General features: G+C 36.8%; 1 protein-coding gene across 1 annotated transcript; it reads left to right on the plus strand.

Annotated features, from left to right (window-relative positions):
- On the plus strand, nucleotides 1–23,526 carry LOC139696603 (mitochondrial coenzyme A transporter SLC25A42-like). The gene is made up of 6 exons (XM_071595408.1): nucleotides 1–29; nucleotides 678–960; nucleotides 16,691–16,792; nucleotides 17,317–17,510; nucleotides 18,536–18,667; nucleotides 23,469–23,526. Exons 1-6 carry the CDS (start codon nucleotides 1–3, stop codon nucleotides 23,524–23,526), a joined length of 798 nt encoding a protein of 265 aa, XP_071451509.1.
- The last annotated feature ends 1,470 nt before the right edge of the window (nucleotides 23,527–24,996 follow it).

Below are 24,996 nucleotides of genomic sequence, written 5' to 3' on the forward strand. Positions count from 1 at the left end.
ATGGTAACCCGCTCTTCTGTGTGCCTGAGGTGAGTGGGTCCCCATAGGTCCCCCTACTGTCTTAATTTGGGGGAGGCTATGCCAAATTTTTTCTTGCATCAAGGAATTGCGTGCTCAATGAATCATGGTCACGCTTGCTGGAGTGCTTCCAAGAACTTAGTAGGTTGTCTTGGGGGTTGCCTGCATTTTAAGGATGAGCGATTTTACTCTCATCCTTAAACTGTAAGCAACTCCAGAGACAACTTTCCAATTTCTTGGAAGCATTCCAGCAAGCATGCGCCTTTACACTCCCAACATTTTCACATATTCTTATTCAAAACTAAAATAGGATATAATGATGTAATCACTAAAAATAAATGCAACATCATATTAAAGTTCATCTAATATATTTCATCCTTGGCTCGCCATTAAATACATTAATTTGAAACATTTGTCCTGAGAGAGAAAACTATAAATGAACAGGTAGTGCTCATTTATTACATCATTGCAAGTAATTCAAAAAAATTTCAAGTATTAATAACAATGCTCATTAAGTTTCATGTCATTCAATTCACCTCAATTCAACTGAAATTTTTTATACAAAATATTATCTCTCTGAATTAAAAAATAATGAAATGTGATTATGTAGTTGCATGAACATTTTTATCATGTGCAGGGAGATTATTTTCTGCAAGCAGCATATTTAGCAAAGACATCTTTGAATTCAACGTCCTTGATATTTCAGGCCCTCTCCCGAACACCACCAATAGGGATGGCACTGTATCTCCTGAGTGCGGCGGCAAAGAGCTGAGTGCCAGTAGCAGGGAGGAGTCGGCTGCCCTCCCCAAGTGCAATTGTATTCTTTCCTGCACCCTCCTCCTTGCTTCTGCATCAGAGGGCAGGGGCGCTGCTCCCATCCACCCCTTGTCCCCACTGCCCGTGGCCCCATGGGGGCATCACAGCCAGTGGCAGAGGAGGAAAGTGAGTCTTTGCAGTTTAGTAATTCACTTTAAAGTGATATGGTTTAGTAATTAGAGACAATTTAAATGGAAGAAGTAGGTGCTGTTGGCTTTTAATTGTTCATTGATGGTAGAGATTATGACATATGATTTAAAGCTTACTTGTATTTAAGTTCATAGCGTATGATAGTTAAAGTGTATCATTGTACCAACTTACAATGGCAACAATTTTAGATTAAATAAAATTTTGTGAAACTGGGACTCCTGCTCATTCCCTGTTTTTATATTTCGATCCCATTAACATTAGCAAAGTCTTTGCCAGTTGAAATTGGCAAACCTTGATCTTGAGCAATAACAGTCAGCAAGATGTAAAATTGATTACTTACATTGAAAGAGCACTATACCATCGGAATAGATGTTGTTATAGCTCAAGTATCTATGCAACTTAGTTACTCAGAAAAAAGTGTTCAGAAAGATATTTTTTTTTGTATTTCTTATTTTATTTTATGTTTTATGTGTACATTCTAGGTAATGGTTTTGTGTTTCTAGGTAAAGTGTTCAGTGTTCAATTTAGAGTCCTCAATCCAAAAGAGCCTATGTATGGGTACTTAATAGGCCACCAGATAATAAGAGTTATTTCAATACAAGAATTAGCAAATTAAAAGTTTTTCAAGCAAAAAAAATGAACAAGAAAAAATAATTAGTGAAGATATCAATGTCCCTTCTATTGATTGGCGTATTTAGTTTTAAAACAGGGGGTAAAGAAAAAGATGCCTGCAAGTTGTTCTTAATTCTTTCAATTTGAACGCCATGCATCACATGTTACTTCTCCAGCTAGGGGTGATAATACTCTTGATTTGTTGACAACAAATATACCTTAAAGTCTTCTGTATATATTGGTGACCACAGAGCAGTAAATGCTAAATATTACCAATATGGGCTTCAAAATAAGAAGCCCAAAAGAGAAATTTACTAGTATGAAAAAAGGGCTTATGATGGCTTAAAGTGCATTTTACAGAGTTAAATTGCAAATATTTAGAAGGCTAGTAAACACTACAATACTAAAGATATGCAAATTCACTTCCTTGACAGATGGTGGAAATTTTTGTGAGTTAATTCAAAGGAATGGATTAGCAGAAAATTTAAATGATTATCCAAAAGTATTTTGGTCCTATGTCAAAGAGGTTCAGGAATATAAGCCTACAGTTTATTCCCCCAAAAACAATGGAGGCAAAAGAGTAATCAGCTGTTTAGGAAAGCCTTCCTATTAAATTCCTCCTTTCAAAGTTTTTTACCCAATGTTGTACAGAATGTCTCTGATAGCTTATAAAATCATTTCTGCAAAACGATACCCAAAATTGGCATTTCATATAATGGAATAGAACTTTGAGTGAAAAACATATATAACATATACAAGCCCTAACAAATACTACAAATTTGATCAAATACTAGCTTGCTTATCTATTGAACTAGAATTGAAATTTGCACTGTATCTTGAAATCATATTTAAGAAGTCCCTAGTAGATCACAAGGTTCCCAGTGATTGAAAAATGGCTCATGTAAAACTTATATTTAAAAACAGAGAGAAGGAGGAACCAAAGAATAGCAGACCAATTTCCCTCACATCCTTATCATGAAAGGTTATGGAACATGTAATTGCTAGCTCTATATTGGGACACCTTGTTGGTCAAGGGTTATTTATGTTAAACTAGCAAGGTTTCCAGAAGAGGAAATCCTGTGGGAGACAACTTGCACTTTATGTTGATAAAGTAGATTTAGCTTATGGCCTTAATGCTATACAACATTGGTGCAATACTTGGCAATTAGAATTAAAATTGAAAAAGTGCATAGTGATGAAATTTTGGAATTAGAGTAATTCTCTGAATTCCTACTGCATCAGGATTACCAAAATAGAAAGTGTGCACTTACTAATATACTAAGGCATTACCCTCACTCATGACCTCTCTCTCCTTGGGTGAAACATAGATGGGGAATATAGGATAGGAATAATATCTATGTCTAGACAATATAACAAAAAAGTAATCATTAGAAGGGTATTGGGGAAATGCGATGAAAATATAAAAAGAGACATGTCCTTTTCCACAAGTTACAACTCATTCAAGATATGCTGCTCATGTATGGTATGCTATAGACATTGGATTGACTGCAAATTAGATTGTGTACAGAATAAAGGAGGTAGACATGTAAAATGTTGTCATGATAAACTGACTAGTGCATTGAGATTGTTAGAGTAATGAGGTTGGGAATCCTTCAAGGAGTGAAGGTTATTATTTTCAATGACTTGTGGTTTATAGCTAATCTTTGGAAAACATTGGATGAATATAAATATAGGAAAATGAAACTATGAATACTTTTATTTCCCAGCCCATAACATGCATTGTGATTTTACAGGTTAGAATTTAATACAAATATTTGATCAAGCAGATAAAGATGAAGGTATTTTGATGTGAACATTTAATTATGAAGAAAAATGGATTTTTACATTAACAATTAGGAGCTGCATGTTAATCTAAATTTATTCATTATATAATCCCAGAAATTCATTATCTTTTGACCAAAATGCTTTTCAGCTCCCTTGTTTCCGTATTCTGAAGCATATTTCACGAATAAAAGTTGAAATGTAATACTGTACGACAATCTTCTCTCTTAAGATCCAATGAGGTTATTAAATTTTTATGTGATATGCTTTTATGACACTCTCATACTGCAAAAGGTTGAGTGCCTGTAGACTGCTGAGTTCATTTGGAAAGGTACGTTGTGCATGTTTTAGCTGAGGGTTAACATCTGCATTTGCCCAAAGCATTTGAGTATTAAGTGTCACTGTGGCACCACATGAGAGTTTAAACGAACCATTCTACATTGTATACATTTACAATTTATTTGAGACTTTTTTAGGAAGTACTTTTGAAGAAGCATTAACACGCTGTATTAAACTACTTACTCAAAACAGATATATTATAGAAATTTGTAATAAAGGCAACCATTTTATATGCCTGATGTAGGAAAAAATACTTTATGCAGAGTCTTTTTCCGGCAAATCAGCTTGCATTTATAAGTGAAAGTTTTATCCATGTATCCCCAGGATACTGATGTTAGAACACATTTTGGAGTAAAAAAGGGCATCTTATGGGCCAGAAAACACAGTATTTTTTACTGGCACTGCCTATATTTCCCTTATGAAGACAATAACATGATCTCCTACAAATAAGCACAAGAACACTCACTCACTTGAGACATGTATGATGCTCCAGTTATCCAAGTTGGCATTGTTTGCCAACGAAAATGCTGCCTTCCTGTTATGTTTCTCTTAGCTTCAGCCAACACCTGGCACTGTGCACCTACATATAATTATAATGATTGCATTAGTCATAGGAATTGTAAGAGGTTACATAGAGAGCATTGTAGGCCCTGTCTTCAAAAGCCTTCCTGAAAATATTGATCTAAGGGAAGCAATTTTATGTTGTGTGTGATATTACTAAAAATATCAATTATGGCCACTCTTTCTGCGTGACTTTATTTTTAAAGAATTAAAACTCATGATAAAATAACCAGGATGACACACAATAAAAATAGTCTAATTAAAAGCCTATGAGGGATAGATTACAAAGTAAAACTATTGAACTAAGAGGTAGATACTTTGAAAAAACTGGCAATATATATTTTGGAAGTCATATTGATAAATGATTAAGTTTTCATACATTCTAATAAAATACAATTTGATGATAATACTTGTATGTCATATGCAAATCTATAGGTAAGTGTACCAATTCATATTTGGGTTCAGAAAATCATAAGTTATGAGAACACATTATTTCTGTTTTTTTTTTGTTCCCATTCCATTATTTTATCAAGAATGAAAAATTTTCAATTCACCTAAATAATATCATGTAATAAAGTTAACCATGATCTTGGAAAAAATATTTGATACTGATTTCATGATTAATCAGTCTTTAGGTAGTTTATTTATAAATAGATAATCATAGGAATTTATTCAATGAAACAAATTTGCTAGAAAGAAACATAGACTTGTGAATGGTAGACATTTTTCTCAAGTATAGTAGTAGTATTTAGGGGAGGCGACCGACAGCTGAGGTCATTTGCGCCATAGGGGATGGACAGGAAAGGATGAAGGGTGGAGAGAAGCCCGGCGTTGGCATAAACCTACTCTTTACGAAAGGCGCCAAGGGGTCCGCAGCTTAACGTCCCATCCGACGGACCGCGTACTCACTTAAAGTACCCTCCACAAAGCACCTCAAGTAGGGATCGGGATACCTCTGAAAAATATTCAACACCGTCGGGATTTGAACCCGGGCCCTCTGAGCCAGTACATTAGCCCCCGCACCATCTCGATCCCCTTTCTCAAGTATTTAGAACATGTTTTATCAAAGATGGATGCTAGATTTATTCTAGAAAGAGAAAAATTTTGAATGTTACTTGGGGAACTGAACATATATATACTGCTATAAAGGAGAGACAACACCCCTGAATTACAACTGATAAAGAGTACATTAGTAACTGAGCTTGGCTTCAATGACAAAGTTCCATTATGCCCCTTGTGTCATTGAAAGGATCAATACCCATATTAATGTAATGGTTCCTATTTTCTTGTTAATGCCACATGATACACATTTATCGCCATAATTGTAGAACGTGACAGCTTCCCCATTTTTCATACAAACTGGTTAGCTCGTCAAGAGACCATTCCCAAGGTTCTTACTCCCACAATATGCGGAATGCGATTTTAATTAATGCCCGCGCGTCTGTGAAACACTATTGCCCCCCGAAAGAGTCCCCTCTAAGTCGATCAACAGTTCTTTTTGCGTGCTCGCATAAGTATTTTCATCGGGCGGGGATGATGAGGTAGCTAATTTACTGTATTTCCACAGTGAGAGCCGGCGTTCTAATTACGGCGATGGCTGTTTTTTTTTCAGCGATATCCCAATCCCTGCTTGTGGTGCTATGTGGAGAGCACTTTAAGTTGAGTACGCCATTGAACTGTGGACTCCTTGACGCCTTTCGTTAAGATTAGGCTAATGCAGACGCCGCGTTTCTCTCCAACCTTCCTCGTTTACCTTAATATCGCAACCCTTAACGAGATTACCTACCAAACCCTAATGACAAAAATTACCTTAGCTGTCCTTCATATCTTCTGAATAACGACAATAAATTATTTTGCAAGGAGATCTGCGAGATAGCAACATGAATTTGTGTTTCATCATCAGACTGCCAACTGTCTAAAACACCAGAGTTACATAAAAGGGAGTCTGAGGTAGGACACAAGAGTACAGTCTGGGGTAGGACCTTTCTATGAGTACACCGAATTAGACTTACCAGAATAAGACTTAAATCCTTAAAGAAATATAGCAGCATTAAAACTTGAAATTTTTATTCTACCCAAAAATAACAAGCAACTAAGCGACAAGTCTTAGGGGATTGCATGAACGGCTCGTATTCTGTGTCACTCCATCTCATATCCCGAAGGGCCATAACGAGCTGGATCGTCGCTGTCTTGTCGAAGACTCTGTGGTCATCAAATTTAGGTAGTGCCAGAGTCAAATAGGTACATCCATGAACCGATGCTACATAATAAATGGATGACGTTTTGGCGTGGTGGAATTTGCAAGTGATCCAACTACCTCGGGAATCAAAAGGGGCTACCGCACGATAAAAAAACTTTCACTGCAGACACATTCGCGAAGCCCTGCGGCCGGTGATTTTGACATCAGACTAGTCATCAAAGAATGCTGCTTTTTCCACCTCTCCCGCTCGATCACTGAGTGAGCAACCAGTATGCAAGGTCATATTGAAAAAATACGTCCAAGGGTGTTCCATAAAGAATTAACGGGAATGGGTTTACAGCTTTCTAAAATAACTCCTAATTACGACAAAAGGAATGAGATCGATTTCTTTTTCGCACTTGATCAAGTTTGTATTTAATAGAAAATACTACATACTACTCGCTACATATGAATGTCAACCAGAAATTAGACGGTACAAAAGTGTAAATACAACTAAATATATACATAAGTGGACTAGAGCCTAGAACTTTTGACTGATATCAAGGGAAGCAATCAGATGATGCAATGGGAAATATTCGTACGTAAAAGGCCACAAGCCTGGATGAGTCTGCTATGTAAATTCAATCAATTGGTATTTGAAGAACTAAAACACAAATAATAAGCAAGTAAACAGATGCACTCAGAAAGGATAGGAGAAAACGAAAATAAAAAACCACCGACCTTTTCAACGCCATTTCCTTCCTCACGTTATTTATATCAGGCAACACACCCTTTGAACTTCACATTCCGTATTTTTAGGCGGAATAAATGAGTTTTGAACGCGTGGATTCAGTTAAAAAACTCTTCGGATGATGTCTCTGGACGCTAACATACCTAGGTTAAAAAGTAGGCGCAGGCAAAAATGAGGATCTTTAGTGTAATCGTTTGCAAAATGAAATCTCAAAGGGAGGTTCGGGGTCAAAAGTCAAAATAAGTCCGCCCACATCATTACCTTCCCTTCCTCTCCTACCCTTTTTACTTGGATGTCGTTTTTCGCCAGCATGTGTTAACACAATGGTTGGTGAAAGAGGGCCAACGTAAAAAAGATCACAGTTCGTCTTGGATTTATGAGAAAACCGAAAATCTAGCGGAGGAGGCGTTTTTCTTCCTGCCGGCACCGATTGTCGAGGGCGCGAGCGGCTCCACCGTGGTCGGATTGGACACAAACTCACCCCGAGGATACGGTTCGTCTCCCTCTCGGACTGGCATCAGTGCGTCGACGAGGTGGTCCCCGCCGCCGGTCCGCCACAAACGGGGAGAATGTGCCTCGTTCCTCGAGGATCCCTGTGCGGGAGAGATAGATTAAGCGCGGGAAAACTTCTAGCAGGGGAGGAGGTCGTCTGCCGCGCGCGCAGTCAGACCCGCCGCACGGTGGAACACAAAAAGCCTTTTCACCCTCCAGCCTCCTCCTCCGGTTTCGCTCTGCGTACGAGTCGGCGGCGAGCGTGTTACCAGGAAGGGGCGGGGAAGGTTAAAGGTTGGCCGAGGGGAGGGACGGAGAGGAGGAGGTCGGCAATTAGGGAATGGGGGGAGGGGGAGCGGTGACGCTCCCCACACGATGAAAGTTGCACGGGGGAAAACGATGTTTTTCCAATTTCTTCGAAGTGAGTGAAGGTGTACCCTTCCTACATGCTTAACTTTCGTATCGGTGCAATGACGACAACATGATGTTCAAGTTATGAAATGTGAACGCTATAGTGGATAGAGACGACACCTTCGAGATGCGGGTGTGGAGAACAAATAGAAATAATAAAATGGATGTAAAGGGAAACAAACCAAGTGTTAGTCAGATAAACTGAAGGATTGCTGAGATGCCCAAATTTAGGCAGCTGAATTGCAGGGCATATTTAGGGGCATTGGATTGTTGAAGACACTGGTAAAGAGAGGAGAACGATCGGTGAGCAACGTAGAGGGAGGATAACATCAAATTATCGCTTTTAATGCGGGGTAAAGTAATTACAGTCGTGCGCGGCAGAGCTTAGAAGTGGAACAGTGTTTAATTAATTGACTAAATCAAAAATCTACTTTGACTCGTAGACCTGATGCAAAAATCATGTGTATAATCTTATATCATTACACTCTATTATTCCTTCATTTAACGATAGTACCACTAGTTTAACCCTGGGAGCCAGACGAAAGGAAGTCTGTGCAGCGTTTGCTCCTCAGTGAGGCGGCTGAAAAGGCATCTGACCTCAGTGGGGCGGCCATGGAGTGATGGCGGCACTTTTCCGATTAACAGTTCCTATGGTTTCTATTGCAGCTATTGATATCCCTATTTGGATACACGTATTTTCCCATTTCTCCTCAATAGTATTCAGCTCCTTTCACTCACTCATGCTTTTCTCTACAGCCTGCTGGTACTCCTTCCTTGTCAACCCAGTTAATGATTCTCCATTCCATTTCCTAACCGGCCTTCCCTGCCTTATCTTATTGAATCGAATGTTACACTTCATAATATCTCAAGTGTGATCAGATACGCTCCCAGGAAGCTGTGCGAATTGATCATGTTGTTCCTAAATCTGTTCCCATACATAATGTAATTTAACTTAACAGATAATTTGTCTTTGCTTTGGGTGGATGAGGCCTCTCAGGAGTACAGCATTAATGCTGTTTGCGTTCGAGTTTGCTGCATTCACTACAAGGACGTTGGGTATGATTTAATGGCTGTGCATGGCTTTTGATTTCTTTTGTTTGCTTTACTCAATTGCAGATTAAATATTGCATCATGGTAAATTATCAAAATCTTTTATCACATCATTAATCACAGATATAAATATTGCGACCGCGGTGGGATCCCCTCGCACCCCCGAAAATCGGTGCCGGCCGGAAGGATGACGCCCCCTCCGCTAGATTTTCGGTTTTCTCACAAATCCAAGACGAGCTGTGATATTTTTTCCGTTGATCCTCTTTAACCACCAAATGTATCAACGCATTCTGGTTGAAAATGACATCCAAGTAAAAATAGCAGGAGAGGAAGGAGAGGCAATGATCTGGGTGGACTTAGTTTGATTTTTGACCCCGAACTTCCCTTTGAGATTTCATTTTGCAAACGATTATACTAAAGATCCTCATTTTTTCCCGCATCTACTTTGCACATATACGTGGAGTTTCACTGCTGGTGTCTAGAGATGTCTTCCTAAGAGTTTTTTTAACGAATCCACGCGTAAAAAACGCAGTTATTCCCCCTAAAAACATGAGAAGTGAAGTTTAAATTTGCCATTTGTTGTTTAACTTAAATGAATGCAATATTACATTGAATTAAATGTAAAATTAAAATTTGTACTGGTTTATCAGTCGAACAGATGTGTGAGAGCTACAAATTCACGATTAAAATAAATGTCATACAAATAATATTTATTTACTCAACAATTACGAATATTATCCACGAATAAAAACTATTCCATGAAAATGGTCGAATACGAGGACGGATACGCCTAATCCGTGTCGATAAATTTCCTTATCAATATTACACCCAAGAAATGAAACAAAATATTAGAGAAGGTTTTGAGATAATTATTGTTTTCATTACTTTTTACATGTGTTGTTTATTTGTCCTTGGAAACCAATTCAAATGCTATTACTATATTATGACATCTACCGGTTAAGTTAGGTTTTTGGATGCACACAGCTACCAAATAAATATTATGTTACTCCTAACAAAATACAATCCAGCAACCTACTCCACATCAAGTCCCTCTTCATCTCTGTGTACTTCCTTCCTCCCTTCATCCCGTCCAACATCCCTATCCTATTCCTGTCCTTACCTCGTTTGCCTAACATTCTCCCCTCTGTTACATTCTTCAACACCCCACTGCAATTGTTCTCCTTACGTCCCTACTACTTTGACCATTTTGGTCCAAAACACATCCGAGATCCGTAAACTGTTCCACCTGCTCTATTTTTTGCTTCCTATTTTAATTCTTACCTTCATCTTTTTCTTTCTGGAAAATCGCATAACCTTTTTTTATTAATATGGATTCTCGTCCTATTTCTATCGCACTGAATTTCCAGCGCACTCAGCAATGCTTGCAACCTCTTGGCTGACTGACAAATTAGAGCTTGGTCATCAGCAAACCTAACTGATTTTACGAGTTCCCCTCCGCCTTTATTCCTGAATCCAGTTCTTCCCATGCCTCTCTTTCATCATTTCCTCTACATACGTATATGCGTTGAACAGCACCGGTGACAATGGACAACCCTGTCTTACACCTCTTCTTAACACTGTCCATTCGGACTTTCTGTCTCCCACTCGCACCTGAGCAGTCTGAGGCATGTACAGGTGCGGATTAGACTCCTGTCCCTCCAATCTATTCCAATTTTCTGCAATATACCCATTATTTTTTCCTACTTCTCTCTATTAAACGCCTTTTTGAAATCTAGGAAACAGGCAAATACGTCCTGATTGTATTCTATATGCCTCTCCATTAGTGATCTCATTACTGCAATGGCATCAAGCGTGCCTCTCCCCTTCCTAAACCCAAACGGATGACCCTCAAACACTGATCTCACAAAGTCTTCCGGCCAGATTCCTTCCCCATAGATACTACGAATCAGTCCATATAGACTCTTCCCCCACATTTTCCTAAACCTTTTAGTAGTTCTGCAGGAATATTGTCTACCCCCACGGCATTATTTGATTTCGTCTCTCTAAATGACCTTTCTATCTCACCGTCGAGTATACCTGGACCTAAGCTAACTTCCTCTACGTCATGTTCTCTTTCTATGTCTAACCTTGTTAGCTTAAGTCCTTTGCCACACAGTTCTCTCTTATATTCCTTCCATCGCTCCTGGATCTTTTATTTTTCAACTAACACCTTACTCGAATTATCTGTAGCTGTTAACATAGATCTTCCCTTCTTATTTCCAATAGTGTTTTAACAATAGCGCACCAATTTCACCCTTCCCCTGCAAATAGGTCTTCCACCACGTGCTTCTTTTGCTTTATTTGTTAACCGTCTTGCTTTAATATTTAACTCTTTGTACTTCCCTCTGCCTAACTGTCATTTAAAGTCTATTATTGCCGTCTCTCATATGTCTATCTTATAATCTCATCCGTGATCAATGGTTTCCTTGTCTTTTTCCTATTAAGAGGTCGTATAGTTTCTTTTACGGTTTTCGATATTATTCTATTTATGGATTTCCACAATTCCTCGATAGTAATCAGCTTTTTTCCCTCACTTGTGATTTTCTCTAGACCCTGCTGATACTCTGCCTTTTCAATCATTTTAATGCTTCTTAATTCCATTTCCCAACCCACCGCCCCGGTCTTATCTTTTTGAATCGGACGCTACACTTCATGAGCACGAAATTGAAATCAGAGTCCGCATTCCTCCCGGGAAATTGTGCGAAGTCATCACGTTTCAAAGGGTATATGGAACATTAAATTGATGCAAAGATTTCAATATTCAGGAATCAAGCATTGGACAATCAATTATCACCTTCTATAAATTACAAAAGATCCCCAAACAATAACGGCTATAGCGGGATAAGATGGTAAAACCTGCGCTTGGCTGGATTCTTATTTGAGATTGAGCACTCGAAAGTAAATATTTAAAAGCCCCTTTAGCCTGATTTTCAGCTCCCTAGGTGGCCCCAGGGATCTCCTATCGCAAAAAATCTGTTTGTTCGAAAAACATTTTTCCTGAGCGATTCTTAGCTTTAAAAAATCTGAAAAAATTCATGAACATACGTTTTTATGCCCAAAAACATCCTGATTTTTTTCAGATTTTTAAAATTAAAATTGATTTCAGGAAAAATACTTGAATTTTTCAATTCAATTTTTGGCAAACTTCTTAATAAGTTTTTCTCGTGTATTTTTTCCGTTCTTTTGAATGGCGGGATTGGAGTTGCCATTTTTTCTCCGAAACATCCTCAAAATTCGAAAAAACCTATTTTTTGGTATTTTCCCCTACGTTTTTAGTACACAAACTCAACTGAATGTCAATAAATAACTATTTTTGGTATATTTATTTGTTATTTCTAATAGCGGGATCAGGTATTACCTATTTAAGCTTTTAACAAAAAAATCATTATATACCTACATACGTCTTAGTAAGTGTTCTGAATAAATGCTACACGGTATATAACTGTTATAAAATACTGAAATTGAACTAGCGTAATGATTACTCAACAAATTATAGTTTCTGCATGTAGTATTCACATTTTAAAAGTCTTTGTACTCTAATCCGATCTGTTAATAATTTGATTTTTGTTCATTCTCGGTGAGAGTTTTATTTTACCATAATGCTTGCCTCCTATATGTGCGAGACAACAGTTACAATAGACAATAGAACTTAAATTACGCGCATATGAATGGGCGAGAAACACGAATTAATTTCGTAAATTACCCACATTATTACAAAATATTTGATTTTGAAAGGCAGTGCGATTTTAGAAGACCCGAATAGTAATTTTATTGTAAAAATAATTCTTGAGAAAAAATACGAAAGGCTATGATATCCTGTTTTGTGAAATATATTATTTATAGGACTAGAACAAACTAGAACAAGGATAAGTTAAGTGCGATAGAGAAATAAAACCACATGCGTGCATAAAAATACAATATAAAGGACTACCATATTCTCGTAGAAACGCGAATATTAAAAATGGCTAGTTAATTAGAAAATGGCTAGTAAAAATAGACAACTATTGATTCAGTTATGACTTGATAGTAAATAGCTATTAAACAGACTTTCCAATGAGAAAGTGTAAACTCTAAAAATTAGACATTCATTTTCAATTGTAAATGAGTTGTCAAAATAGGTTTATATTAGCTTACTTTCAATAGCTATGAAATATCTACGAAAAAGAATTTGCAACAATTAAGATATCACACCTTAGCTTGTTCTTACCTATTAAATTAATATTTTTAATGTATCCATTAAATGATTAAAATAGATGAAAAAAGCGTTTCATAAATAATTAAAACAAGCCAATTGTACAGGCTCGTTTCGAGCTTTCAGAATGGCTCGTTAATAGCTATGTATTTTCATTTCTACCAGGGTACATATATGTGCAATTATGAATTTATCACTTAATGAGTGGTTTTGTTACGATTGTATTGACGAATTGTTTCTGGAAAAAGGCATGCCTTGAAACATGGAGAGACCAACATTTTACGTGGATAATAACTCATTAGCTAGAAATATTCATATTACTGCTTGATTTCATAATTCCAGACGCCCTATATTGAAGTTCACATTCCGTTTATTTTGCTCATTAAAATGATAAGGGGGGCAAATATTAAAAACTACATATTACCAATGCTAAATTAGCATTATTTTATTGAATGCGTATTATAATTTTGGGTGAAGCTCCATAGATTAACAGATAGTCAATAAATATTTTCGTATTTGAAAGGGAGATTTGGAGTCTTTGTAAAGATTAGTTTGTTAAGATTATTTGGATGTGTTCGCGTTGAATAATACAGAATTATTGTGGTTTGATGAGATATTGTTGTAATGGACGCTCGGGATATTGTTTTATTAACCGGGATTGTTGCGATGATTGTGCAGTTTGGCTGAGGGAAATGTATTGCTGACAGTCAGTCGTCACTCGAGAACTGAACTGGTGGACTGTATTTTCTGTGCGCGCGAGTATACTAAATACGGTGAGTCATTACTGTGAGTGAGCTGAACTCTTGAGTGAACTGGGTGTGAACTGAACTGTGAGTGAACAGCACTGTGAGTGGTGGAACTGTACGTGAGCAAGAGATGAGACTTTAATACTGAGGGATTTGAGTGTGAATTGAGCTGTCTGTCTGTGTATGTGCTGAACATAGATAAAAAATCGTTCTTCGTTAACATGCAGTTGAGGTTATGTGCTAATAATATGGGAAAAAATATCAAAAAAATAGGGTTTGTCGTATTTTGAGCATTTTCTGGTCTGAAAATGGTAAATCTGATCCCGCTATTAGAAATAACGAAAAAATATATCAAAAATCGTTATTTATTGACATGCACTTGAGTTTATGTGCTAAAAACAGGCAGATTTTTCCATCTTATCCCGCTATAGCCTTAAAAGCTAATATCTCGAGGGTGCTCTGGGTTCGAGAGTCCGACCGTCCTTGATGGAAGGCGGAACGTTAAAAAATATTATCATTCGAGTTAGGAAAGTCAAAAATAGTTTTGTATTTAAATTAATTTTGTATAAATATTAAAAGCATTTAGAGAAAATGAGGAGTTTAAACATCAAGGGTAATGTAGCACGCTTATTTTTGTTGTTTGTAATGACCATATATATTTAACCTAAAATAATGCAATTCTCTTTGAAATATTTTAACATGGTGTCCTTTAAACGACGATTAAATAGTTTATCCTGTTTCTTCCGAATAAATAAAACCTAACCGCCTTTATAATTTAATTTTTAACTCCCACATTGCCTATGCCATATCTATCAGCCGAACGCTTCCATTGTTGCGCTACCAAACAAAGAATTCAGAATATTTTCCCTCATTCGATGAATGTGGATGCGATATTTGCTCACTGCGAAATAAACCACTGTGAAAACTGTTTGACATTGTTGTGTGGGTTTGTGTGGCTGGTGTTTTCAGTACTTCTGAGAAAAAATGGATAGCACATCTGAGGATAAGGTAAGTTTACCATATCCATTATAGTAATATATCCTTATAATAATAAGGATGATATAAATAGTCGATCAAGTCTCTATTTAGCCCAAAGTTTAATGCAATTTTTAATATGAGTGTTCACTAAAACCTGGGCCTTAGGGAATGACCCAGGACGATATTTTCCAACATGTTTTTGACAGGTTTTTGCTTAACCTGTTTATTTTTCAATTAAATTTTGCCCTGCAAGTTCAATGTAATGAATTTTTACTAAGCTACATGTTAAAATGGAGCTGCAGAAAGGAGAATAATTTGTATCAATTGACGATTGTTTTATTGCGGCGTTTGGTTTAAGAAATACCACTGCTATGCTACAATGGGAATTATTTGGTACAGTTTTGGATAAGCGTAATCGTAAAGAATGAACCAAAGATTGTTAAAATGATAATAATAATCTCCGTAACACAAATCATATTAAAAAAATTAAAGGCGAAAGATTTTTAAAATTTATTAATTACTGATACTACAGCTATAAACACTAATTGGAGAACATTATTTTTAAGGTTCGATCATTCATGGTAAGGAGACTAATTTAAAAGAAAATTGTGAAATAAATATATTTTTACCAATATCCTGCTTAAGATTTCAGTGTGTTAGTTAACGATTGTTTACAATGTTTATTAAAAATATCAGGCTACTAGTTACGGTATGGATCGAGTTATAAGAAAACAAAGGTAGTGAGGTAATAAGAACTTCATATACAGAAAATTTTATCATTGAACATTTAAACTAATATTTTGATGACATGGTCTATATTTAGAACTTTAATAGTGGCATTGCTTCATATAAATAACTTTATTGAAAGAAGGGGGAGATAGGACAAAAACGATGGATAAGGATAACATTAGCATGTAAAGTATCTCGCATATGTTACAAGGTTGGCGACATCATCGCTGAGACATGAATATAGAATTAAATTGGACGATACAAAGAACTGAGTTCGTATAACCTTGCAAAGCATCCAATGAACTGAACCAAGAGTGAACGCAGGATGTCAAATGTCGTAGGGGAAGAGAGAAGATTAAATGGCAGTTTTGAAAGACAGAGGGACAGGCGTTGGTACGATGTACTGACATGAAGGTGGATACCTATAGGAAACATATCTCCTTTGTTTTTCTTATTGTTTGATTACACAAAAAGAAGGAGCTTTATGTCCATGTAAGACATTGACATTTTTAATTTAATTTCGAGTTAATTGAACAATGCTGGGATTTACGAATGTCAATAGGCCGATAGCTAATCACATATATGCTCTAGATCATTCATCCCTTTGAAAATTATTCAAGGTATTTTAGTGCTAGATGCTGTCAATCAATTTTATTTCGTTCGTTGAATAATACTTGATGGTTCCTATGGGCTCAGGTCACCAAGAGGCAATTGATTCTCGGTATTGATGCCATTTTTCAATCAAAGGGGTTCATAATTTCTGTCATCGTGCCCTCTCCATTAAATGATAAACAATACATTTATCAGATGATGATATTCTTCGCCATAAGCTACGCAAATAATAAATATGGATGGACTTAAGTCTCACTAATATTCATTTACAGATGAAGACAAGTTTGTTATCGTGTTTTCTGGCTGGAGCTATATCGTCCGCCATTGCCAAAACTGCTGTGGCACCATTAGAATGGACAAAAATTACCTTCCAGGTATTAATAACCACTCGTTAACTCTTTCTACAATTGTAACAAAAGATACGTGAGAACTTATATATGTGTATACCCATACGTTACATGTATATGGATTTTACCGTTAAGAGTATTATATATTAGAGATATTCAAGTCTGGTTAGTAAATTAAATTAGTATCGCATTAACAAAGTATTGATAACACCAATATTTCTATTCCTAATTCCTACAATATATTATTTATATTTTATATATAAATGTATGTGTGTATATCAGTGCACTTAAGAGTGAATGGGAACATTTTCATTTAAAATAATTAAGTTTATTTTGCAACTGCATAGAACATATTGTTACTCACCGGGACTACGAAAGAAAAATGAATAAGACTGCATTCAAGCTAATATTTAATACATTTATTTTCATGGCTCTCGTATGTTAAAGAGCTTCGTACTCTCCCATCCATTTCCTCAATGTTTGTTATTGGCACTTATTAAATAATGGATCTCGATGTTGTGTTTAACGATGCGTTTACTGAAATGATTCAGGTTTCCGACATGAGGATGACCACTAGGAGCATGGTGTCGTTGCTGTTGAAGAGGGCCCGGGAGGACGGCCCCACAGCTCTCTGGCGGGGGAACACCGCTGCGTTGGTGAGGGTCGTCCCGTCTTCCGGTATTGCCTTCGCAGCGAACGACGCCTTGAAACACCTCCTCAAAGATGACCGACGGCCGGAGGAAGAGTAAGTGCACGACCTCGTGGTCCGAAGGATACATAGCATCAGAACGATACTTACAAATCCCCGAAAACTCACTAGTAGCACTGACATATATTTTAAACGTAATAATAGAATTCAAGAATTAACGTAGTCCTTCAGAATCTTAACTGTGCCTCAAAGACATAAATTGAAGTACACGATGAGGAGGTACAATTTGTAGAAATTTACTTAAGAAAAATGACAGAATTGCCAGAAGCAGTGTACATTTTCAGATATATTCAGATAGGAAGGCTAGATGAAATTGAACCGTGTAAAAGAGTTCTGCTACTGTAATTGGACCATTTCTGTCAAAGTAGTACGTGAATATGATAACCGATACATAAAAGAAAGAGGCTTTTCCTATAAGCAGGAAGAGCATGCTAGGGTGAATAATTTAGTGCGTTAGGGGATGACGAGTGTATGCATTGGCCAACTCAGTGCATTATAATTGGCGAAGGAAATTTGAAAGATGAAATATTGATAAGGGAGGTAGAGTAATAATAATGCGCACTGTTGAAGTCTTGAGATAATATCGAAATTTTGCAGAAAAGGATGAGAGCGAATTTTTTTAAGTCTTAGTTCGCGACTAGATACGTTAAGGATGGAAGCCTGTACTCTTCAGGTTGTGTCAATCCAGAAATTAAATAAACGGTAGATTTCGCAATAAAAATGCTTGAAAACCACTTACAAAAAAATATGTCATTATAACCGAATATAGGTATCAATAAATGACATACCCATCGAATAACCAGCAGTTCCTTCTAAAATTCATATAAAAAAAACCGAAGCAATATGTTTCTTTGCTGATTTTAATGCACGTCTTTGCTTTCATGTCACGACTCGTTGAAGTAATGATTTAACCCACATTTTATTCAATCTACAAGATTATCCAATGACGTCAAAATATTGAGTCAATGATATGGCTTTTATATTCGTAGATTATGGGATAACTTACATAGTTACAATATTGGAAATGCAATCTTCTGACTGGATGATTTACCCTGATTAAGGTCCAAGCCAGCCAGGAGTTTTCTGATGAGCGCCATGGCAGGCACACTTGCTCACTCGGCCACCTATCCCCTGGACTTGGCCAGAACTACGATGGCAGTCTCCAGTCTTAAATTCACGGAAGTCTCTCTCAGGTAAGCAGAAATCTTTCCAAAAGAATTTAATTTTCAAGTTTCCCCATCTACATTAGCTTTCCTATTCAAGTAGAGAATGTCCTTTATTCATTTTCAATGGAAAAAAGAATTCATGGAATTGAAGTATAAGGTAATTCAGGGTATAAACGCCATTTGTGAAATTAATATATGTGCTAATTTATAATTATGGACCTCAAAACCGTATTTAATAATGGTGTAGCATTCAAATTAAACATGAAAATCGTCATATATATCTTCTTATTTTGTAGGTTTATTTTATTTAATTTTCCATTAAAACAGGCCATTCGAGGGATCATTAAAAAGAAGGAGTCAGGGGCCTCTACAGAGGGTATCCTGCATCCCTGTTTGGAATGGCACCATACACCATACTTCGGAATGTATGGCCTGCTGAAAGACATTTATGCCGGTATGATACTTTTTCAGGATTTTCAAAATCAGACCTTTGTTTCATATTAATTATTGGTAAATATATACTTGCTTAATATTTCTCTGATCACATATTTATTTTAATTAGACAGCTAAAATATTCCCGAATGGCAGATGTTTAGAAGGCGCTCAACAGTGGTGTTTATTCAAAAATATATATCGAAAGAAAGTATGGACAGGAGATGCAGGTGGCCTGATTTAAACCTCGTAATGATTCAGTCTCAAGATTGTGATCGCAACCTGCAGCATTTAAGGCTGTGAAGTAATATTAACAAGAATAAGCTAAGCAAGGAGGGAGATTTGAATGAGGGACCTTTCTTACTATTAAGTAATCTACCAATTAGGATAGGATTTCTATTTACGCAAGTACCAAATAAAATTTTTTTTCTCCTAACAAAGCACAGCTATACATCCTACTCTACAACAGCCCCCCCTCATTTCTGTATAATTTTTACCCCTTTAATCTCGTGCATTATCCCTTAACCATTCCTTCCCTATTCTAGTTTGTCTAAAATTCTTCTTTAATTTCACAGTCTTCAACATTCCACTTTTAGTCTATATGATTTTCATAAATTTTTCTTGTCTCCTTATGATTCCTCCTAATTCTCTATCCCCCCCCCCATTATACCCCGAACTTTCTCACATGTTTTTTCTTTTTGACCAATTAACCTTCTCTGTCCTTCCCAACACCAAAATTTCAAAGGCTTCCTATCCACGCCTATCCTCTTGCTTCAATGATCATGTTTCAGCGCAGTATATAAGAACGCTTCATATGAAATTTTCAACAAACGTTTTCTTAATATCCTTGCTCAACGTTCCATTCATTAATTCACTCCTCCTTGTGATAGAATTTTATAAATTACAGGTCGACTCTTATTTCTATCTCAAGTTCTTCATAATGCTTGTAACTTAACCACCAATGTCTCCCTTCATCTACAAACTTTCCATACTCTTACGCAGCGTCTTCCACCACTCTTATTTTGCTCAATTTCTTACCCATCTCAATTTATTATTTAACTCTTCGTACTTCTTTCGACTTAACTTTTTACTGATAATCTTCCACATCCTTCTCTCATCTATCTTTCTAATTACTCCACCGTGATCCATGGTTTCCTTGTCTCTGGCAGAACTCAATTGCTTTCTCCCTGTGGTCATTCCTCTTGCCTAAACCGTAATCCTCCACATCACCATTTTTCCTTTGCTATGGTTGTATTCCAATTCCCCATGACTATCAAATGTTTTTCTGCAGCAGCACACTCTCGTTCGTTCGTCGGTTCTGCTTTTATCTCGACTAGTAATGTGCAATCCGTTGCCTGTTCTATGTTGAACACGTTACTTTCTACCTCCTTATTTAATATAATGGCAACCCCTCGTCGGCTCTCATCCCCGTAGCTGTATATTATTCTATAATTATCACTCCAGCAATCCCCGCTATCCTTCCATTTCAACTCGTGTACACCTAAAACACGTGTTTCCTCTTTCCATCTGTTACTTTATATTATTTAATTTACCTGTCCTCATCATTGTCCCAACATTCCACGTCCCTATGCTAAACGTTCACTTGGCCGACGCCATTATGTAATGAAATCCCTTCTAAACGTAATAAGAAATCATTATACAGGTAGCGTGCATAAAATGCGGCAGAATGAAAGAGAGCAAAATAGAAACATATTCGAAAATTAGGAATATGGCTTAAGAAAATAAGTTCAGAGGATAAAATAAAAGATCTGGAGGTTAACGTGGGCCCTTCACAAATGAAATCCCAATCGATGCAAATGTTTACAAGGACATTGAGAGTATTTGATTATGACCAGTTAAGAAAATCATATTAATATTCAATAAATTTGCTATATAGAACGCACTCTTTCAAGATGTTCAACCGTCGTCCGTGTGGTAAAAGGGTATATCTAGAGTGTAATTGGAGAAATGTGGATACATTCAAATGGGCGAAAAGAAGACTAACGGGGAAGGTCTAGACATGGGGCAAAGTTAAAGTTAAATAGTAAATACTGACGGAGGTAAACTAACAAGGATTAAAACACTGATTCCATTCCATTCACTTGATGCAGGGTTTAGTGTTATAGATTTTGTCGGAGTTTACATCATTGGCTAGGTTATCTAGATACTGAATAAGATAAGCTACATAGGTCAAATGAAACGAAGAAAAGCATGAATTAAGTGGATGGAGAGAATGGCCAACCTTTCCTATCGATTTTAAAGCATTAGCGTATCTAGCATTAAGTTAGTAAGGCCTTAGACATATAGCATAACTTAGGATTTCGATATATTACCATCAAACTGCCTCCACCGGTTGAGTGCAATTCCTAAATTTCTCCTGAAGTTTGCATATTTATTCAAAACAATAAAAACGGGTAGAAAAATAAATGAGTATCCGCTAGGTTTGCTGCAAAGAAGCTACGAGTGTAGAGCTTTATGAGAACCTTGAATTATTTACTTAGGAAACATACTTATTAACAAAAAGAGAAGTCACGACTTAAATAATAAGAACGGTACAGGAAGCGTCCGTTTTTATGAATCTCCTAGGGCATTATTTTGGACCAAATTACAATGGCAGAGTCAACAAAAAGGATAATATGAGAGAGCAAGACACTATCAGGATAGTATACAGGGGTTATATCATTTCCCCAAAAAATACTCGGCCAAGACCTAATCGAAACTAATCACAGAAATTAATTTTCAGAAAGTCTAAAAAAAATATAATTAAGTTATACAAAAGGTGAGGGTAAAAAAGAAACTCTACTCTTCAACAATCAAGATTTAATATTTCACGACCATGCACATCATCATCAGGTAACATACATGCAAATTTTTCAACTTATACAGTCTGGCTCAAGAGGGGAGTTAGCGGAAAGGAGAGGGGGTAATGTAGGGGGACTCAGGGAGAGGGGGTAAGTTGCGTGCACATGCAGCAACCTATTAGTGGGCTAGGGGGTGGGTATCCATTGGAAGCTTCCTGGCTCACATTTGCGTAAGTTTATGTTAATTAAATGATCATCAAATTAAGAACACACTCCATCGTTCTTAGAAATAGCGGCGGAAAAAAACACATTGTGTTCTACATTTAATTAGGGGGGTGTTTGTCTACAATGGTTTGACCCTTATTAAGAGACGGTCGATGATCATCACCGCCTTAGTGGGGTTGGCGTTTGAGCGTAAAGATATTGAAGTCTTTTGAAGAATTTTAGGAGAGGGGATCGGGAGAGGTATATTATTTCATTGACCACCACAAACCTGTCATAGTGAAGGGGTCGCCAAATTTGGAAGTGTTAAGTTTCTTTTTCACCCTCGTCATGAAGGAATTCCACAAAGTGAAACCTGAAACTGTTTATGTTTATACACAAGGATTATTTATGTGTTGTATATAGTCGTGTTTCTGTGAACATGTACTTGTACGATCTTTGGTTACTATGAGTAACATAAGATTAAATATGCATTTAATAAACACTTTTATATGCAGACACGAATGGATTTTTGGGTCCTCAACAACCCTTGCCTGACGCTCTATAAAAGCCTGGCGGAATTGTGTGTAATAATAAATTTCATATCTCCTGCTAATAAAGCGTGGTTTTGGTTTCTTACGCTGGGCTATAGTAGTAATACGGGCGTCAAGATTCGAACACGAAATCTCGCGATGAAAAGCCTAAAACCATGCACCGAATCAAACGATACCCATGCCAAATAAAAAGGATCTAAATTTAGAGAACACATACAACAAGTAATGAGGCAATATTAATTCATATCCTATTTATTTGGAAAAATAAAAACTTCGTCGCTTAACGGAGATGCAGAGTTATGTTTTTCACAAGTTAATATTAAGTTCCATTAAATTGGTCCGAGGACTATCAGACTCATCATTTTATTATTTTTAGATTTTTACGACAAAAGTGTTAAAGTAGGTGCTGCTTGGAAATTTGTACACATTAGCTACAGTGAGAAACTCTTGGGAAACTCTTGGAAACGCTTAGAAAAAAAAACGCTTGGAGGGAGACGATAACCTTTGAATTAATCGAAATAAATTAAACAATTCCAAAATAAAATAGGAATTATCTGAATAGACCGAAATTTTAATTACTTAATTCTCCTTCGGATTTAATAAAGAAAGATTTAAACAATGGAGAGAACATGAAACGAATGACGGGACTTGAATTGTTAAGACGTGAGCAGTTTGATCAATTAAGGATTTTCATGTTTGTAGAATTAGTTGATGTGAATACAGGACTTCCATGTTGGTATCAAATGCTGCCTTTTTTTGCGCAATTCAAATTTGCTTGTCATTAGCATAAACATTAAAGAAGTGCATTGAAACTCATTTTTCATGTTTTTCCTTGGACAGGCTAGACTGGAACTCCGCCCACCTCAATGTCATTCGCTCCGAGGAGCGCGTGGAATAGGCCCGGAGGGACCCCAGGGGACCTCAGGGGAATCGCCACGCCAAACAAAGGATAACGAGCCGATAGCGCGGCCTCCTGGGCTACGGAGAAAGGAGTGAAAGAAGATTGTAGCATTGCAACAAAAAATGTGATAGAAAATAGACTTAGCTAATGGTCTTTAATTGTCATCACAAAAATAAAGACCTTGAAAGCATGTATTGTAAAGAATGAAAAGTGAGATTCTAGGTTTTCACAGTGCTGACATTGTGCCAAAAGGTATTGTCAATAAGAGAAATATTAGAGTAAAGAAAAAAATAGGCTGGATTCTCAAGAAAGAAAGTGTGAAAATATCCGGCAGAAATGATTATATTGGTTTTGACTCAAAGAAATATGAATATTTAGTTGAATTTTTAGGTAAATATAGAAGTGGTATCTGTGGTCGCACGAAATGACACCTGGAGCAGAACACTTAGTCAAGTTAATCAGGGAGGTGTAAATATTCTGTGACTTTAATTCAGCCATGTAAGGTTCAAAGTAGGTAGTGTGCGCAAGGATAGTTGACATGAACTTTACCGATGTTAAATAATCAAAAGCCAATAAGAATCGAAGAATTAGGTTTAATGACTGCACGTTGTTTAATCCATCTGCGCTAAACGGAAAGAAATATTTCCAAAGATTCTTCGATGAGTTTAGGAAGAATTAATCGAACACTCCTAGAAAAATCAAGGACCTTGTTCGCAGAGTCAAATTCGCCAATTCTTTTGAGGGGAGTAGCAGAAAGATACGTCACTTGCAAATAAAGTCGGTTGCTAATTAGTGCACTTCTTGGAGATATCTTGACTAGTGAAGAATATGGAAGGATTGTTGTTTTTTTTAAATCAAAAGGCCGAACGTCATATAATAAACGCCCACGAGCATGTAAACTGTATTTGACCGACAAAGTAATTTAGATGATTGAATATAAGGAAAATTGTGAAACAGTGTGGGATCGAATAGAATATAGGATAATTTGTTCCAGAGGCGTAAGTTACAATAAGGAATTAACGCCGTATGTAAAGGAAGAGAAGGATCATCAGGAGGAAACTAAGGCAAAATAAAAGGGAGCGAAGAATTGAAAAGATTATGAAACCAACGAAGAAAGAAACTCGAAGACAAAGAGAAATCCAAAAGGATGCCGCAATGAAGAAGAAGCCTTTCAAGAAGAAAGGAAGAACCGGGACGAAGTAATAAAGAAGAAATAAACAGGAAGAAGAGAAACGTAAGAATTGTTAAGAAAATGGTAGATAATAAACTTAATAAATGGAGAGGAGGAGATTCATACCAAATGGGTCCGGGAGCTAATGGTAATGGGAGACTGTAACGCTGAAGTTGGGAAGGGCCAAGAGGGAAGGAGCGTGGGGCAGTTCGAATTGGGAAAACGGAACCCAGCGGGAGTAAAAACAGAGAGTTTTGCACCGAGAAGAACACCCTCTTCGAGCACCCTCTAGTGGC

The sequence above is a fragment of the Hetaerina americana genome, unplaced genomic scaffold, assembly GCF_022747635.1.
Source record: "Hetaerina americana unplaced genomic scaffold, ioHetAmer1.1.p SCAF_7, whole genome shotgun sequence".
In the NCBI taxonomy this organism is placed as follows: Eukaryota; Metazoa; Arthropoda; class Insecta; order Odonata; family Calopterygidae; genus Hetaerina; species Hetaerina americana.